The following is a 20,784-nucleotide window of genomic DNA, read 5'->3' as shown; positions in this document are numbered from 1 at the left end:
TAGGGTTGATAGAACAGATAGAGAAGATCTAATAGAGAGCAGCGCGCTTTGTTACAGGATCATTTAGTAATCGCAAAAGCGTTACGGAGATGATAAACTCCAGTGGAAGACTCTGCAGGAGAGCTGCTTAGTAGCTCGGTTCGGGCTTTTGTTGAAGATTCGAGAACATACCTTCACCGATGGCGAAGAGACCATGAGCATAAAATAAGAGAGATTAGAGCCCACACAGAAGCAAACCGACAATCCTTCTCTCCACGAACAATACAAGACTGGAATAGAATGGAGAACCGATAGAGGTAGTCAAGGTATCCTCCGCCATACACCGTCAGGTGACTTGCAGAGTATGGACGTAGATGTAGATGTAGACATGTTATTTTAGATTGAGAAGAAAGCCATTGAAACTACGAAGATTGCCCTGCTGACAGCCTTTGCGTAGACCGTGTCTGATATTGCCCAGGACAAATTGTCAACCCATTCCCAGGACACAGCAGATGGCAGCACCAGTTCTTCCAAATGCAAATAAAATAAATCCTTGGATATGAAATCCAGTTTCTGCATGCAAAATGAATGGGCAAAACCAGCAAGCTTCTTAATGGTGTTGGCTATTTTTGTCCCAATGTAATGAATAATTCTGGCAAATTTAGGTATTATACCTGCATTCCGGCATCTCAGCATTTCTTTTTGCCATTACTGGGATGAGAATGTAATCAGTTCCTGTAGCACTTAAGTTATTTTTTGCAGGCAACTTTTCACCATTAAGAAAGTTTTTTAAAGAGAGGATAGAATGGTAACCTAATGGTAGAAGGTCTGGACTGTAAGGTACAAGCATCAACTTGAAAAACAAGTTCTAATGATTTTTCAGGGGTCACTGGGAACTCATTGATGTGGCTCTGGTATGATAGAAGATGACTGGCACTTTCCTTATTGATCAGATTTGGTTGATGTCTCCAACTTGATTGCTTATTCTCTCCAGCTTTTGGATGGAGAGAAAGAGCTCTTGGTGCATAAATGATTAACCACCTCCTTCTCTCTTCCCCCTTTCACATGAAGCAGTAACATTTTTTGTGTGTTAAACATGTTCTTTCTGCTTACAACTGCTAAATAATGTATTATTTATCAATTATGATAGCAATGTTGAGTATTACTTCTCAAAATTAGACATAAGTAGTGTATTTGTGTCAGTGTGGATATTTGTATTTGATACAAATAACCACAAAATCATATAAAAACCATGACAGTAGTGTACATCTTTTTGTATGCATCCACCTGACAATTGGGTAACAAATATGACGTGCTGTAGAAGCATCCCACATCATATTATTTTTCACAGAGCTTTCTCTTACTCTGAAAATCATGTTTTTGTTGTATCATTGTTGTCAATTGTGAATTTTTTCATTCATGATGAAATCTTTCAAAAAAAGAAAATTTTGTTCTGAATCAGCCATTATTCACAGATAAAATTTTGATCTATTACTAAGTGGCCTTAGCTAAATGGTTTAAGACTGTTTTGTGATCAATGCATAGTTTCTTACAAATACCATTGCAACTTTTTTCTAATTTCATCAACTTATCCGACACTTTCTTGAGATGGCTGAGTTGCATCTTTGAACTCAAAATTTCCAGACAGAAAAAAACTTTAATGAGTTTTGTGCCTCATGTACCAATTCCACATCATGTTGAAAAACATCACAAATCATTTAAAACTCTATTTCATTCACATGTAATATTTTTAGTGTTACAATTTTTACAAATGTTAGAGGATTTTTTGCATGCAGTACATTTGTCATTGATTGTGATGTTAAGCCACATGTTAATGGGACATTTACTTACTTCCTTATTATAATGTTCTATATGTGTGGTTATTTTTCAGATATTTTGTTTAGAAGTGTCATGGTAGATTTGTTTCTCATTCCTAAGATTTTTTGTTGCTATTGTGGCTGCTTGCATGTGTGTGTGTATTTTGTAGCTTTCCATGTTTGCATAGATAAAAATAAAGTTTCTAAAAACAAAATCAAGTACATTTGAAGCTTTTAAAGAAGATTTGATTAATTTTTTGTGCTTTCTACAAACTAGTGAGGCCATTCTCATGGATGTGAAACATTTGAAGAAAAAAATTGATTGTATATTGCACAAGAACTGATATGTTTGGTTTTTAATTTTATCTTTCATTCAACTGACCTTTAATTAAGCTACTCTCAAAGATGTTAAAAAAAGGACAAATTTTCATTTATAAATAAATATACACTACCTCGCAAAAAAGTGAAGCAGTCAGAAAGGAAGGAGGAAACGAAATGAGACTTAATATGTTGACAGGGTATGTGATTCTGTTTCAGTAATTATAATATCAAAGCAAATTTACAAGGAACGTGGCAGTATAAGTTCACTTATCAATATGTTGTTGCACACCCTCTGCCTTGGATGCACACTCTTGTTTTGTTGGGAAGGGATTCATAAAGCCTTTGTGTTCTCTCCTGGGGAAAGCTGGTCAGCAACTGTTGTAACTCGTTCTTGGTATTTTGGATGTTGGCACTGGGATGGAGTTGACATCCAGGTTGGTCCCACATGTTCTGTCAGAGAAAAATCTGGGGATCTTGCAGGGAGCACTTCAGCATCATGCAGACAATTCATGGAGGCACATATTGTGTGTGGACGAGCATTGTCCTGTTGAAAAGTGTCACAATGATACTGTAGTGTGATAGGTACACTGAGAACGCAGGATATCTCTGAAATATTGTTGTGCTTTCAGAGTCCCTCAATTGCTATCATCTGTGATCTGAACTCATACACAATGGCTCCCCACTCCATGATACCACGAATAACACTGCTGTGCCTCTCCGAAAAATTGGAAAATTGGAACTCTTCCCCCATGTTGCTGTCATGCTATATGACGATGGTCATCTGGGGTCGTGCAGAACCACAATTCATCACTGAACTCAAAGTGATACTATTCATCAGCAGTCCATGCGACTCGGCCAAGGCACTACTCCAAATGTAGGTATTTGTGTTTTAGTGTTAACAGCAGCCTGTGCACTTCCCCAGTTCAGTTGATATTAATCTCTGACCAATGGTTCAGAATAACACAGAATGTTGTAGAGAGGGAGTCCATTACTTGGTGTTGAGTGAAAGTGACAGACATGAAGGAATTACAGTGTGTACCATTTACAATACAGTGAGCATCCATTGTGGTTGTCAGAGGTGGTCAATTGGAACCTTGAAACTTCCTGGCAGATTAAAACTGTGTGCTGGACTGAGAGTAGAACCCAGTCCTGAGTTCGAGTCTCCATCCGGCACACAGTTTTAATCTGCCAGGAAGTTTCGTGTCAGCGCACACTCCGCTGCAGAGTGAAAATCTTATTATGGATTGGAACCTTGATGACAAGTATGCCTTCCCTCACATTCCCAAGCAGTCCAACACTGGGCCACTATCACAGCTGAATGCCCCACAAATCTGGATTTTGCATGATTCAACTAGCTGGCGAAATGGAGACCCACAATGAGGCTCTTTTCAAACTCTGCCATGTGCTGATAATGCTGCCTCATACAAGTACGCAGCCTCTCTGTGTCCTCCCCAGTGATCACCCAACGTCAGAGTGCTCTGGTGGCTGTTTGAGCTGTACAGAGAATTGCAATTATAGTCATCTACATACTTGCCAAAGGTTTGTTTATGTATGGCACTACAGTGATGGCCAATCACATCACCTAGGAGCTTCACCTTTTTTGTCCGGCAGTGTATTATCAACCATAAATATTTAAAAGTATATTTTCCAGAGTACAAAAAATAATTCCAGAGCTGTCTAAGCATCACCAAAGAAAATATGCATCTTCCTTTAAGTTACCAAAGTCAGATTATTTTACAGCATAATACTACATTGAAAGAAATTTTGCAAAAAATAATGTCTCATCTTTGTTCTTTGCAGATTGATGAAATGGTTCTCGCAGCAGAGAGGGAAAGAGAACAGCAGGAGGCTCTGCGATTGGAGAAACTTCCTAGGTCATTGCATCATTCTGATATGCCATTTCCCAGGGTAATACAACTTTTTTGATGTACATGTAAAAAGTAAAATGAACTGTAGAGTGGAGTGTGAGCTAACACCTGATATTGAAGATGTCCTCAAACTGAAAGGTTGTTTGAACGCCACAGTGCCTTTGTCTTCCTCCAGCCTTCTGAACTGGCTTACCCTGCGAGATGGAGGGAGAGCTAAGGTTTAATGTGGGCTCTGACGACAGAGAAGTTTGCATTTTTCATGTATGCAAATGATTGACAGGGGTGAAACAAACGAGATTGATCTCGAAGCATTTGGATTTTTAGTACGGCATATAGGCACATTATTTTTCTGTGTTATTTCTTTAACTTTTTTCAGTTTATTCCTTCTTTGGTCCTTCAATTATTCCTTTTCATTTGTGTCAAAGGAGTTCTCTTTGCACAGTACATGATTTTCTTGTCCTAAAGATCGTTTCCCATCACAAACTTTGCAACTAAGCATTATCACTGGAGTATATTTTATAATTTTTTATATGTACTTCTTCACCGTAAATTTAGTCTTTATATTTGTTTCTGAGCAGAGGAAGGTGGTTTAACAACTTCACAGTAATTCATAGGCAAGAAATACTTAATAAAAGAAGTTGATAGATATAATGTATAAATTACTAATACAAGATGTTTCAAAATGAATGACCTGTTTTAAAACTCCATATGTATTGATAAAAATGTACTACCAACATGGGATTAATAGCCAAATACAAAATCTTAAAGTTTTGGCTGTGCTGTTACAAATACTCAGTATGTCCACCACCAGCAGTACAAACAACATCTAGATGATAGCTAAATTCATGATAAATCTGCTGCATGGTGAGTGGCAACTATCCTTTTCATAATATTTTTACAGAAGTTATGGTGGCTGTTGTTCTGTTCTTCACTTCTGCTGTGTCATGTGATAAAGGAGAGATGAACACACTTCCTTCACATTTTTCCATAAGAAAATATTGCATGGAGTCTTGTCTGGTGATCTTAGAATGCAGGGAAGTATCTTGGGGTCCCCTGTACCCTCTCCAGTGTTGAGAATACAATGTACAATGGTGCGCCAGTATGGTGAAGCTTCATGCTATTGGAAAATGAAGTCGTCAAAATCCTCCTGAAGTTGTGGAAAATGCCAATTATGGAGCATTTGAAGCACATTCCAGTCACTGTATATGCCTGAAAAAAAGAAGGGGCCTTTGCACCAGCATCCTGTCTCTTCAAACTGGTGATACAACTGGTGAATGTTATCGGGTGCAGGTGCATCAGGGCCAAAAAGCAGATGAAAAGCACACTGGAATGAAATCACTGACTCACTCTTTATAAACTCTAGCACACAAAACACGTTCTGTTGAGCAGATGCCATCATAATTGTGACTGACTGCAAACAGAGAAGACGCATTGAGTGATATCTACCGGTGATTTTCCGAAACTCTAGGCCAAGCCCATTCAAACAACACACTTTTCCTTGCTGTTCCGTCCCATGTTTCATAATTATTACTATCCAAAATCAGGTCATTCATTTTAAAACGCCCTGTATATCTCTTCCATTGATGGTGGCTGTAGCTCTGCCCTGACTGGTAACATTCTTTAAAAAGAAAAGTGTAAAACTGAACCACTTGTGTACATTGACAACAGGAACCAGGCAGTAGCCACAAAAACTGGTGCACCATCCTTTATGTTGGTAAAATTTCAGATAGCCTCACAAAAAAGTTAAATTCTCAGAGCTGTAGACCTGTGTTTTAAAATAACAACAGCATATGAAACTCCAAGAACCATGGACCTTGCCATTGGTGGGGAGGCTTGCGTGCCTCAGCGATACAGATAGCCGTACCGTAGGTGCAACCACAACGGAGGGGTATCTGTTGAGAGGCCAGACAAACGTGTGGTTCCTGAAGTGGGGCAGCTGCCTTTTCAGTTGTTGCAGGGACAACAGCCTGGATGATTGACTGATCTGGCCTTGTAACACTAACCAAAATAGCCTCGCTGTGCTGGTACTGCGAACGGTTGAAAGCAAGGAGAAACTACAGCCGTTATTTTGCCCGAGGGCATGCAGCTTTACTGTATGGTTAATGATGATGGTGTCCTCTTGGGTAAAATATTCCGGAGGTAAAATAGTCCCCCATTTGTATCTCCAGGCGGGGACTACTCAGGAGGACGTCGTTATCAGGAAAAAGAAAACTGGCGTTCTACAGATCGGAGCGTGGAATGTCAGATCCCTTAATCGGGCAGGTAGGTTAGAAAATTTAAAAAGGGAAATGCATAGGTTAAAGTTAGATATAGCGGGAATTAGTGAAGTTCGGTGGCAGGAGGAACAACACTTTTGGTCAGGTGAATACAGGGTTATAAATACAAAGTCAAATAGGGGTAATGCAGGAGTAGGTTTAATAATGAATAAAAAAATAGGAGTGCTGGTAAGCTACTACCAACAGCATAGTGAACACATTATTGTGGCCAAGATAGGCAGGAAGCCCACGCCTACTACAGTAGTACAAGTTTATATGCCAACTAGCTCTGCAGATGAAATTGAAGAAATGTATGACGAAATAAAAGAAATTATTCAGATGGTGAAGGGAGCAAAAATTTTAAAAGTCATGGGTGACTGGAATTCGAGAGTAGGAAAAGAGAGAGAAGGAAACATAGTGGGTGAATATGGATTGGGGCTAAGAAATGAAAGAGGAAGCCGTTTGATAGAATTTTGCACAGAGCACAACTTAATCATAGCTAACACTTGGTTAAAGAATAATAAAAGAAGGTTGTATACATGGGTGAAGCCTGGAGATACTGACAGATTTCAGATAGATTATATAATGGTAAGACAGAGATTTAGGAACCAGGTTTTAAATTGTAAGAAATTTCCAGGGACAGATGTGGACTCTGACCACAATCTATTGGTTATCAACTGTAGATTAAATCTGAAGAAACTGCAAAAAGGTGGGAAATTAAGGAGATGGGACCTGGATAAACTGAAAGAACCAGAGGTTGTACAGAGTTTCAGGGAGAGCATAAGGGAACAAATGGCAGGAATGGGGGAAAGAAATACAGTAGAAGAAGAGTGGGTAGCTTTGAGGGATGAAGTAGTGAAGGCAGCAGAGGATCAAGTAGGTAAAAAGACGAGTGCTAGTAGAAATCCTTGGGTAACAGAAGAAATATTGAATTTAATTGATGGAAGGAGAAAATATAAAAATGCAGTAAATGAAGCAGGCAAAAAGGAATACAAACGTCTCAAAAGTGAGATCAACAGGCAGTGCAAAATGGCTAAACAGGGATGGCTAGAGAACAAATGTAAGGATGTAGAGGCTTATCTCACTAGGGGTCAGATAATTACTGCCTACAGGAAAATTAAAGAGACCTTTGGAGAAAAGAGAACCACTTGTATCAATATTAAGAGCTCAGATGAAAACCCAGTTCTAAGCAAAGAAGGGAAAGCAGAAAGGTAGAAGGAGTATATAGAGGGTCTGTACAAGGGCGATGTACTTGAGGACAATATTATGGAAAGGGAACAGGATGTAGATGAAGATGAAATGGGAGATATGATACTGCGTGAAGAGTTTGACAGAGCACTGAAAGACCTAAGTCGAAACAAGGCCCCGGGAGTAGACAACATTCCATTAGAACTACTGACGGCCTTGGGAGAGCCAATCCTGACAAAACTCTACCATCTGGTGAGCAAGATGTATGAGACAGACGAAATACCCTCAGACTTCAAGAAGAATATAATAATTACAATCCCAAAGAAAGCAGGTGTTGACAGATGTGAAAATTACCAAACTATCAGTTTAATAAGTCATGGCTGCAAAATACTAACGTAAATTCTTTAGAGACGAATGGAAAAACTAGTAGAAGCCGACGTAGGGGAAGAACAGTTTGGATTCCGTAGAAATATTGGAACACATGAGGCAATACTGACCCTACGACTTATCTTAGAAGCTAGATTAAGGAAAGTCAGACCTACATTTCTAGCATTTGTAGACTTAGCGAAAGCTTTTGACAATGTTGACTGGAATACTCTCTTTCGAATTATGAAGGTGGCAGGGGTAAAATACAGGGAGCGAAAGGCTATTTACAATTTGTATAGAAACCAAATGGCAGTTATAAGACTTGAGGGGCATGAAAGGGAAGCAGTGGATGGGAAGGGAGTGGGACAGGGTTGCAGCCTCTCCCCGATGTTATTCAATCTGCATATTGAGCAAGCAGTGAAGGAAACAAAAGAAAAATTTGGAGTAGGTATTAAAATCCATGGAGAAGAAATAAAAACTTTGAGGTTCACCGATGACATTGTAATTCTGTCAGAGACAGCAAAGGACTTGGAAGAGCAGTTGAATGGATTGGACAGTGTCTTGAAAGGGGGGTATAAGATGAACATCAACAAAAGCAAAATGAGGATAATGGAATGTAGTTGAATTAAGTCGGGTGACACGGAGGGAATTAGATTAGGAAATGAGACACTTAAAGTAGTAAAGGAGTTTTGCTATTTGGGGAGCAAAGTAACTGATGATGGTCGAAGTAGAGAGGATATAAAATGTAGACTGGCAATGGCAAGGAAAGCGTTTCTGAAGAAGAAAAATTTGTTAACATCGAGTGTAGATTTAAGTGTCAGGAAGTCGTTTCTGAAAGTATTTGCATGGAGTGTAGCATGTATGGAAGTGAAACATGGACGATAAATAGTTTAGACAAGAAGAGAATAGAAGCTTTCGAAATGTGGTGCTACAGAAGAATGCTGAAGATTAGATGGGTAGATCACATAACTAATGAGGAGGTATTGAATAGAGTTGGGGAGAAGTGGAGCTTGTGGCACAACTTGAGTAGAAGAAGGGATTGGTTGGTTGTTCTGAGGCATCAAGGATCACCAATTTAGTATTGGAGGGTGGCGTAGAGGGTAAAAATCATAGAGGGAGACCAAGAGATGAATACACCAAGCAGATTCAGAAGGATGAAGGTTGCAGTAGGTTCTGGGAGATGAAGAAGCTTGCACAGGATAGAGTAGCATGGAGAGCTGCATCAAACCAGTCTCAGGACTGAAGACAACAACAGCAACAACAACAACAACAACATGAAACTCTTATTCAGTACGAAAGACAAATTGCAATCTTTGTCATAGAATTGTGTGTACAAAAACACATGCAAGCACCATGGAAAAGTATGTGTTGATCAGCAGTCAGAACTGTGGCAATTAGGTTGTTAGAACATGAGGGAGCTGGAGTCTAGGAAAGACAGAATTAAACTTTGCAAAAGATCTTTAAGAGAAAACACCGAAACAATGTAGATTGGGAAGTTTTACATGCTTTTAAGAAAATAGAAAGATGACAGTTCTGGGATGGGGGAACCCTTTATTTTTCGTTTTTAGTTAAATGTGTCTCTACATGACATAAAAATGTAATACTTTCCTCTTCAAACACTCTACATTTCATCTTATTTTGTATCTTCTGTATAATTAATGTGTGTGTAATAAGTTGCATGACATGTCACCTGTGTTTGCGGCATACAGTTGTCATCTGTCATTGGCTCAACTAGCTGAAATACGGTTTGTGACCAAATAAATAATATTTTGCAGAACTTTGAGATCGTGTTTATCATTTAATACTGTTGTCATGTTCTGCCAAACACTGATGGTAAATTCTGTTACTGTTAATAATATATTGCATAAGGTAAAGTGTTAATTGGACAGCCTGCATGGTATTTCATGGGATCAATAAATAAATAAATTAGTTAATCCATTAACATAAGTAAATAAGAAAAGATTGAAAGAAGTCTTATTTTTGACAGCTGCTAACGGATAATATTTAAATAAGCTTAAATTTCTTCTTACTGTGCTCAGAGTTTTCTGTAACTTGTATATAGTTTGGGCCATCTGTCTCACTGTGTGATATTACACTCTTCATTTAATTATTTGGAGGACAGTTGTCAACCTTTTGTGAAAGTGTCGTGGTTTCTTGTAATTGCAAATACAGTCGGTTATTGTAGGTTGTCCAAAGTTGGCTGGTGATCATTATTGTGGTATAAAATTCCCAATTGGAGTCTTAAAAGGAAAAATGCAGTTGACAGAACAGCTCATCGATGTAAAGCTGGTACTCTGTACTCAATGGGCACAAAATTTCGTTTAGTGCCTTGTCCCATTATCAGGTACCTTGATGAACCAATCTCCTGGGGCCATGCAAGTGGCTTTTATTCCCTCCTCTTTTCACACAGTTTTAGTTTTGAATATCTGTACCAAAATCCTGTTATTCCATAGCATTTAATTTGGACAAATAGTGCTCTGCAGCTGCTGACATGCTAGGCTGAAGTTAATAGGTGTTTATGGAAATATCTTTCTACTCTGTGTACCCTGTTTTCCACATTTGTAGAGATTTGGTATATTCCGGCATTACGAGGTCCAAGATCATCCATTAATCAGCTTGCTGAGGTTGGAAGCTATTGTTGATGTTTTTTTTCATGTTTGTATTATAAATTTGGATTTTAAAGCTCCTCTGTCTGAAAAACACAGTACATTTCTTTTTTCTGTACACCCTAACAAATGTTGACATCTGTTTGTATCTTCGGCAAGCCTTGATTTATTTCTTATATAAAAAAAACTGTACTAAATTCTAGGTTGTTTTCCTATCTTAACCTTAAAAACTATAACATGAGTTTTATTTTCTGTTTTATACATGACTTGCAATTACTTTAATTGTGAAAGTAGTTTTGTAAATGTCTGCTTGCATTTATATCATTTTATTGTTTACCAGCATGTCATCTGCAAAGCAGGCAGAGGAATGTGCTTAGAGTGTTATTAATTTTGAAACACTTTTGGAAATATTAGTTTTGAATGTCCTGTACTTAGATTTTCATCCTGTTATGCTCCGTTGGAGTGTTTTGTCGTGCAAAGTAAACCCCTGGTGAGAGCAGAGTGTCAATGGAGCTCTTTCATTCTTCGTAGTAAGCACCACAAAAGAGGAAGTCAGTGATAAAATTTTTGTAAAAACATTTGTGATTTTCAGATTAAATTTCTAACCAATGATTTCCAAAGTTTGTTGTACAGGAACTTCGGTAAAGAGTAAAAGACATCAAAGATCACAAGTATGTCATAATCTTTCTGCATAGAATTCTTTAGGTATTGTACAAAATCCAGGGAGTAATGGATGAGATATGGGCATTTGTCCATGTAAAGACTGAGCTTACAGGCATTTGGCCAGTAAGTATGTTGGAGCCCTGATTTTTGTTGATTCTGTGGTGTATTGAGACCCTCTGCTTGTGGACTTTAACAAGTCCAGGAAGCCTTTCTGACATGATTAGCTAAATACTGTGTTCTATCATTTTCTAACTTCAATCAATTATCTAGAAAAAAATTTCCTTGTCTGCATGAAATCACTACTGATAGCCCCCCCCCCCCCCCCACCCCCAAACACCATTCCATACCACATCATCATACACAATTGTTTGGGAAATATGTAGCTCATTTGTTTATGAGCACATTCTTTTCTAGTGCACCTGTAATTGTAAGCCCAATAAAGAATTTCATATCATTTTTATCTGTTTTTTTTCCTTTGTTTAATTTCTCTTCTTTTGTTTATCTTTTGTTTCCACCTGATTTAGTTCTTACTTTTTACTAATTCATACTCATGAACACAGTACTGATTTTCTGAAACCTGAAACTTAATAGTTTGTACATTTCTATGTATTTTACAATTCTTGGCAAAAACAACTTTTTCATCATTGCTTCTGCTGTATCTATGCTCCTTATTGACAACCACTACATACACATAAATTATGTTGGCTGATAATTGGATGATGAATAATGACAAAGTTAAAGAAACATTAAAACAACTATTAACTGACCACATACAGAGGCCTATCACTGACAACTGGAAGCACACCAACACAGAGCTAGTCTGATTCAAGAACATTTCCGTGTGGCAGAGAAGGTGCAATTGGACGAGACCTCACTGGCCATGGGCCGACATGTTCGTATGTGCCAGCTGGGTCACTGGTCGCAGGCAACAGTGCCACATTTGCTTTGCTAGATGCTGGTGCCAGATACAAATGCTGAGGTAGTGAATTGCGCAACTGGAGTTGTCACATTCCACCCTTCTTCCATGGATCTGGTGCCACAGGTGTTGACATGCAAAAAGGAAGGATCATGCCAGCTGGATCATTCCTTGTGGAAGGTTAGCACCAGTGAGAAGGCTACACAATCCACTGAGGTGGCCCAACATTGATGACAGTAGTGTTGGCAGCAGTGCAACAGCAGCTGCACACTGACAGCTGTGGCTTCCATCAGTTCACCAGCATCTGAAGATGCGTTGCCCTTTCAAAAATTGGCCCAGATGATGGTGTGCAGGCTGCAGTGACAGTTCCACATCTGGGGCCTCTTTGGACCATGTGGTGACAAGAGATGGCGGCAACAATGACAGAGGAATGTTTGACCAGTGCTTTCATGAGCAGCTGGTGCCTGGGCAGCTGCCTTTGGACACTGGTTGAGGATCTGGAGCCAGCAGCGGCTCCATCTAGCACATCCAGGGAAGGAGCCTCCATGGTGTCTGGCCCCAAGGGGGGGGGGGGGGGGGGGGGTGATGGGGGCAGCTCCTTCCGCAGGTCCCTCCAACAGTATCCACTGCAGTGGGCTGTTACCCAAATGAGGGCATAGTTGATTCTGATCATGGGAGATGTGACATCCCACCAGCATCCACCTTGAACATTCACAGGCTGAGCATCTCCTGAACCATAGCCTGCACCCATCCCAGTCTGACCAAATGTGTGTGCCCAGATTGGATTGCCCACAACATATTGTGATATTGTGAAGGGCATGGCCACACTGCAGGCCCTGGAACAGATGTAGCAGTATCGGGGTTGTTGTCTGTGGAGAACCTCTGTTTGGCTGTGGCTGTTCAGTGGAGTGGTCCTGTAGATGCTTAGGAGCAGAGGCAATGCCGTGTCAGCAGGCAAGTCTGCCAAGCACTTTGCTAATTGCATTCTAATGTACGCACCATACATTCTGCCTCACCATTCGATTGGAAGTGAAATTATGCAATACCATTCTGGATGCAGAAATTAGAGAAGAATGGGCCATTGATGGAGATGATCATCCATGGAAATCCTTTGACTTCAGAAATCTGTGTTAGAGTCAGCACAGTAGCGTATCCCAAGATGGAGCACATGCGTGTGACATGTGGTAATTTGACAGTGCATCTGCCACTACTCCTCACATGGAATGACAGAAAGGACTTGCAAAACTGATGTGGATGCGATCCCATGGCTGATGAGGAGTGGGCTGCCTGATACTTGGCACCCTGCTTGCACCCACAGACAAGCTTCTTAATTGCTGAGGCAGTGACTAACCAGTAGACAAAACAACTTGCTAGCATTTTCATGCATGCTATGCACTAGTGGTCACAGTGGAGAAGAGCAAGAATTCTGGACTGTAAGACTGAAGGGATGATAATTTGAACTTCATCCGAATTCATACTAAGGAGGAGAGTTCAATCAACCACCACCAGCCAATTACAAAGAAGGAAAAAGTTGCAGAGGGGGCTTGATTTCATAGTGGGCACCTGTTTGGGTCAAGATTCTGGCACAAATTGGGACACCTGTGGAGCAGTGGTTTTTGCCAAGAGTCTTTCTCTATGAACTTTCCTGTGACTGGGAGCAAATCCAGTGCCTGCTGCATGTGATCACTGTTTTGGAAACCTATATTTTCTGTTGTCGAATTCTGGCTCAAGACCAATGGTTAAGTGTGGCAGCACATCTGCATTTGCCTAATGAACAGTGGGACAATAATGAATCTCTTACAGATATGCACTCAAAAATAAACCCACTGCTGAAGTCTTGGTGTGGTCCAGTCAGGAAGCCAAGAATGGGGGAGGGCCCAAGATGGATTTTTTTTTCTACAAAGGAAAATGTGGATTTTGTGGACCGTGTAGATGATTGCCAACATTCCTGTTTCTGTTTGTAAATAAGTACATTGAGCAACTGTCAACATCTTTGTTGCACATGTTGTTGTTCAGATTCATCAGCTTTCCTATGAGACAAAACTGCCTCAAGTCCCTAGTAGGACATGTCTGTGGCAAGAACCAACTGTTTGCTCAGGGTAGACACTAGCAAAGGCTTGATGGGGCAGAACGCCTTATCACAATCCACCGACCAAACAAAATTAACATCTTTCTTATGCAATATGTTGAAGGGATGAATGACATCTGCTGCACTGGGGATAAATTTTGAATAGTAACTGACGTTTCCCAAAAATGCTTGGAGCTCTTTCAGGTTTCGTGGTTTAGGAAGGTTGGCAGTAGCTTCAGCCTGAAAAAATTTTGATTGAAGCAGGCTGCATTTAAGGCTGCCTCTTCCAGTTTATTGAAAAGAATCTGAAGGTTGTCAAGATGGTTCTGGCATAAAGACCCCTGTGATGATAATGTCATTTAGATAGTTTGCACATGGGGGACATTGCATGTTAATTTTTTCTAAGAATCATTGAAAATTAGTGGGGGCACTTGCGATGCCAAAAGGCAAACACATGTAACGGTATAATCCAAACAGGGCACTGATAACTATAATCTGTTGGGAAGCAGAATACAGATGAAGCTGTAGATATGCATCCACCAAATCAGTTTTTGTAAAACATTCACCACCTCCCAGTCTTGTGAGGATTTTGTCAGTCTGTGGAACCTTATAAAAATCCACTACTGACTGAGCATCAGTGGTGGATTTGAAATCTCCAAACAAATGAAGCACCCCAGAAGGTTTGCAAATGACAACCAATGGTATAGCCAGTTGGGTGGAGGCAACCAGTTCAGTGATACCCAGGCCCTGCAACCTATTGAGTTCCTCCTTGACTGCCGATCTCAGGGTGAAGGAGAGAGGCCAATCATGACAAAATTTAGATATGGCCATCAATTTGAGGGTTGTGTGTCCCTCAAAAGATTTTGCCACCCTCAAACCTGGCAAAAATGTGGGACCAAACTTATGGTAGAGATTGTCCAGTTCCTGGAATGGAATAGAGTTGGAAACAAGATGTACTGCATCTTGAATTACACAAAGACGATGAATCCATCGAGACTAAAAGTGTTCTCCAGTGTCACCCTGTCTGCTGCCAAAAACATGATCACCCTTGTGACCAGTTGATACTCAGTGTCGATTGTAAACTCTTTGAACAGGAATGGGCTGGTTTCCGTAACCAACAAATGACAATTTATTGAGGAAAGAGTAGTTGACCAGATGATTGTATATTTTCAGTTTCATGAGGGGCACAGAGGACCCTGTGTTGACTTGGAAACAGAACATTTGTTGCTGAACCAACAGCGCGATGAAAATCTTGGTGGGGATGTTGAACTTGTGGCCATGGACTGGCATAACTCTATGCACTTCCGTGGACTTCACATCTGTGTCAAAGGCCTGACCATGCGGGAACTGCGACAGACCCTGGCCACATGGCCTTTTTTATGGCAAGTGGCACAGATGGCATGCCTATGCAGGCAGCAGCAGTGTGGGAGTTAACACAGAAACAGTCAGGAATGACAAAAAACTGCGGTGGGAAACAGCAACATCTTATGGTGACCGGAATCAATTAAGAGGCACAAATCGAAGGCCTCCAGGTATACTGACGATGCTGTGCCAATGAGTGCACTGACAAATGTACATGACATCCTCAAACTGTTCAGACACAATGTGTAACACTTCAAAAGCCTTAGCAATAGCAAAAACCATGTCACCTGTTGGGTCTTCTAGATGCAAAGCCTATGCCTCCTAATAGACCTTTTCTGTTCAATGCGGAATGAAGGATGATGCTGCGAAATGGAGAACCAGGATAGCAGTGTTGGCAGTGAGCATGCACAAATTTACACTTCCTACGTAACGAATGGAGGTTGACTACCCATGCTTGAGAAGACCCTCATTTCTTTTGCCACCGGTGGAAATCCATACCAGAAACCACCACGGGGGTTTACTTAAGATAATAAGTGCTAAGCATTTCGGAAAATGACAATGTTAAAGGGCCTTTCAATATGGTAAGTTTTCGAAGCAAATGAAAACTTTCTGGTGCAATCCACAACAAGAAAGAAGCTTTTTGCAGTGATAGATCCTCTAACTGAAATGCTGCTGCAGACATTGCAGATGTGTTTCCCAGCCTTTCTTTGCTTCATGGAATGGTGAAAACTGGGGGAGGGGCAGGTGGGGGAGGGGGGCAGCAGATGGGCATGTAGGCAGCAGTGGTTGTGAGGCCTGTGCTCCCAGCAAATATATAAATAACGGATGAACCCATCTAACTGCTGCTTTTGTTGCCCAACCTGTTGCTTCTGCTGTTGGAGCAATTAAACCGATGCTAGACCCATATCACTCATGGAAGACACGTGCAGAATGAACTACCTCTTTGCCAGAACTGCTATATATATACACTCTTTTTTGTCAACCCCTACATGCACAAAAATTAGGTTGGGTGATAACAGCAGGACAAATAATGACAAGGTTACAGAAGCATTAACACAACTACTAACTGTCTGAGTACAGAGCCCTGTCACTGACAACTGCATGCTTACTGACATGGAGATGGTCTGACTCAAGAACATTTTCCTATGGTGAAGAATAATGATTATGATGATGATTTGGGTTGAGGGGGTGATTGACATTACAGTCATCAGTGCGCTGACGATAAGTCAACATATAAATCTCATGGATGGTGGTGAAGATCCAAGTGTACGAAGCCCTGCTGGTGGTGGCCCCGTGTATTTGTATTTGCTGGGCAGGGCACTGGCTGTGGGCGACAGTGATGTACTTGCTCTGTCCGGCCACCACTGGAACCAAATACAAACACTGTAGTGGCAGATTGTGCGGCCATGCCACCACAGCATCTTTACCCTTTTTGTCTTTGAATTTCTGCAGACATAGAAATTATTTAAAGAAACACTTTTTAATTAGTGTGTGTCAGCCATATTCGATTTGCATAAATATAGACTTTTCAAATTTATACTAATGACGAAAGGCTTTCCTGTCCCCACTTAGATGGCAATACAGATCTGTGTGAGTATAGTGAATGCCATGCTCATCATCTTTGCTAGAAGAAGAGTGTAACACTTGTCAAAACTCCATTCTATCTCAACACTGTCATCTGGCTGGAAACTCTAGGGCTTGCCATCCATGTTTGATTTGTTTACAAGAGGTGGTCTAAAAGTTTCTAGCCCAAGATAGTTACTGTAATGTCTTACACAAATACCACCACCTTGAGGGTTTGCAATGGCTCCAGCTTTGTTAGCTTTGCCTCTAGGATGCATTGTATACTATAGTGTAAGCAAAATGGGATATCAAGAGAATCAAGAACTGTGCTGTGATTGAATACCTTCATTTGAAGGGAATGACACCCAAGGAAACTGCAGAGGCCATGTGGAATACACTTAAGACCAGTGCTCTATCTTATGCAACAGTAAAAAACTGAGTGTCCATCTTCAAACATGGAAGAACATGTGTGCAAGATGCGTCAAGGTGCAGAAGGCCTGCCACTGTTGCCACTGATGAAACAGTGACTTCAATTCGTGATATGATTTTATAGGATCATCGAACAATGTAGCACCACATTAAAATCACATTTGGAATCTCCCATGGGTGTGCTTGTGACATTCTTGTGGATATTTTGGAGATGCGGAAAGTTTCATCTCTGTGGGTCCTGATGAAAGACTTGAATGCAGATTAGAGATGGGAGCGTGTGCAGTGTTGTGAAGAAATCTTCTGCCAATTTGAAGCTGATGAAAATGGCTTTCTTGGAAGGTATGTGACAATGGAAAAAACATGGGTTCATCACTTTGATCCTGAGACACAACAACAGTCACAATAATGGAAATGTCCTGGGTGAAAAAATCAGTCAGTAACATGATGGTGTGGTCTTCTGGGGTGCAGAAGGGATAATTATGGTGGATTACTTGCAAAAGGGCAAAACTGCCAATGCGTCATACTACACTCTTGTGCGCCATTTGAGAGAAAAGATAAAGAAAAAAAGGTGCATAAAATTGGCACGCAGGGTTCTTTTCATCAGGACAAACCATTGGTGCACAAAGTCCTCACAACATTGGAAACTCTGCGTGACTGCGGGTACAAATTGTTACATCATTCACCATATTCCCAAACATAAAAAATGACATCAGAGGATGACGATTTGACAATGATGATCCAGTGATTGGTGCTGTGAGTGCTTGGACTCGAAATTGAAGTCCTTTAATTTGAATGGTTGCAGAAGTTGTCTGAGTGTGCCCCTAGGTGTAGTATACACGGGTATTATATTGAAAAATAAATTGGTATTATGCATTTTCTGTCATTCGTTATTTATTAGGCATATAATTGGTCCTGTTTGTCTGAAATGTTGTTAACCTTAAGTTTTTACCATAGCTTTGAACTAAATTGCATTTTTATTAACAAGGTAAAGCAGACTGCACAAGCCAATCGGGAATTACTGGATTTCCAGACAGTAGTGATGTTGCAGTATTATTGTATGTCAAATTTGAAGTAAGCTGTTTAAGCAAGCATGTGGTGCAAAACTAATTCATTCAGACTAGTGTTTACTCCAATCCAATTTAGGTGCAAATACAGGGTGTTTATAAATGAATATCGGAGTTTTAACACTTTATAATATTTATTATATTTAAGTTACAGTTATAAATGATAAGTCAAATGAAAGAACAACTCAAACAGTTTTACCAAGAGCCTTATAAATGTTCAATGTGAGCACCATTTGTCACACAGCACACATCAAGTCTATAGCTGAGTTCTTCCCAAACGTTGATAAGTGTGTCTTCAGTGATTGTAGCAACAGCTGCTTCAATCCAGTTTCTTAATTCAGGGAGGTCTGTTGGTAGCGGAGGCATGTAGACACGATCCTTGATGAAGCCCCAAAGGAAAAAATCACATGACATTAGGCCGGGTGAACGTGGAGGCCATGCGCAGCAAGCCCTGTCATTGGGCCCCTTGCGACCTATCCAGTGCTTGGGTACAGTGAAGTTCAACCAATTGCGTACTACTTCGCTATGCCAGTGAGGTTCTTGGTAAATGAGTTGCTCTTTCATTTGACATATCATTTATAACTATAAGTTTAATGTAATAAATATTATAAAGTGTTAAAACCCCAATATTCATTTATAAACACCATGTATAAATGCTTCCACGTGTCTTGTACATATCCAGCTGTCATGTTTTGACCTCACAATTCATTATAACTGTCTTATTGCATTGCATTAAACTGATTTTTTACTCCCAGTTGATTGCATCTTCCAGTGAACCATATTTCCATAGTTTCCTGCCAAGTTTTAATGTTGTGTGGATTTCTTCAATCAAGACATCTTTCACTTGGTGTTCTGTCATGTGCAACATTACATTCTCTGCTCTTAGAGGTCTTCTTGTCTTCTTTCTCAGCACAGCTTTTGGTCAGAGAACTGTGGTCTGTGGCCTCCAAACACTGGACCAAAAAGATTCTGTGATGAAATATGAGCAGCTTTTGACATCAAACATTTCAATACACTGAATTCTTCTTCCCTATAGTGATGCTGGAACTATTCACAGATTTTTTTATCTCTTCTTTCAAATTATTGTCATTTTTAGGGAGTGTGGGTATTCTCTGGTGGAGTTAGGTGGATTGGGCCCAGTCAAAAATCATTTGAAGGCATTACAATCCCTTCATTTCTCCAATAGTTCAAATGATAAGCTCAAGCTCACATCTGGCAGTGCTGGAAGGAGGGCCTAGACCCATGGGCCCAGTGTAGAAGTGTCTTACTAGGCAACCATAAGCTGCTATGCTCGGTGTGGCCCAGGCATGTTATGACCTTGTATAGTAAATATCCCCCACCAGTGGCTGAGCTGCATCACTGCAGATGCTGTAAGCTGACACTGCCCATTCTGTATCAAATGACTGACTGGTAGCGACTGTTGCTATCAGGTGCGCCAATGGCTTGGCTCCTCGGAGAGCCTCAGTTTGACTCTCAGTCCTTCAGGTTGTAACTGGACACCTTGCCAGGTGGTCCTTTCAAGATGACACTGGATTGGAATGATCTGATGGCAGAAGCCAACTCAGTGACATACACCAACTCGGTGACTTGCTGATTCGATGGCATGCCTGGCTGGATGGCTGATCTTTATTATGTGCAAAAGTGAGTTTTTCATGGTGTTGCTGCTGCAAATGCCACATGTACCATGAGCTGAAGTGTCTCTGATTTCAGTAATTAGATGGGCAATGACTAGCAGCCCTCTGCAAGCCCATGGTGCAATGCTGTGTCATTGTATTGCTGCAAGTGGCCCTCTTTACAGCGTTGAGCTCTCTTGCATAGTCCTGTGCTGTTACCCAGTGTAGAACTATATTCCAAGGTGTTTGAAGTCTGTGTTATATAAATTTCATTCTCTAACCGGCAGGTGTACTGTATGTACATTTGGTGTCAACAACTCTGTCAGTGTAGTCTTTGATTTACAGGCTGACTTTGCTGTCATTTCAGGCTACACTATAATGCATAAGTTGAAGATGATTTCTAGGGATGACCGTCTTGAGCCTGGATACTAGTATTTAAGTCATATTTTCAATGATAACCATTGCACCATTATAGATATGTCAGAGGCTTTTGGTGTAAACAGCAAAGGTTGCAGTTGAAGATGCCAAGAAGACAGAATTCGTATTGTACTGTGGCATGATGTCTATCAAGATAGGATGCTTGCTCCAAAATATGGCTTGAGACTTACTTTCCACACCATTCTGGAGATTGAGGCCTTACTGTGCCCATTATATATGACATTACGTAGAATGTGGCAATATTTACATAGGACAAACTATTCCCAGT

General features: G+C 40.5%; 1 protein-coding gene across 1 annotated transcript in view; it reads left to right on the top strand.

The window, feature by feature from the left end:
- The window catches only part of LOC126335351 (brefeldin A-inhibited guanine nucleotide-exchange protein 3), a 295,547-nt gene that overhangs the window by 122,871 nt on the left and 151,892 nt on the right, over positions 1-20,784 (top strand). The window contains exon 12 of the mRNA XM_049998536.1: positions 3,918-4,025. Coding sequence (XP_049854493.1) covers positions 3,918-4,025 — 108 coding nt within the window. The remainder of the gene's footprint in view (positions 1-3,917; positions 4,026-20,784) is intronic.

This window comes from Schistocerca gregaria, chromosome 2, assembly GCF_023897955.1.
Source record: "Schistocerca gregaria isolate iqSchGreg1 chromosome 2, iqSchGreg1.2, whole genome shotgun sequence".
In the NCBI taxonomy this organism is placed as follows: Eukaryota; Metazoa; Arthropoda; class Insecta; order Orthoptera; family Acrididae; genus Schistocerca; species Schistocerca gregaria.
The sequence above is the reverse complement of the archived record's forward strand: the minus strand, read 5'-3'. Positions and strand labels throughout refer to the sequence as shown.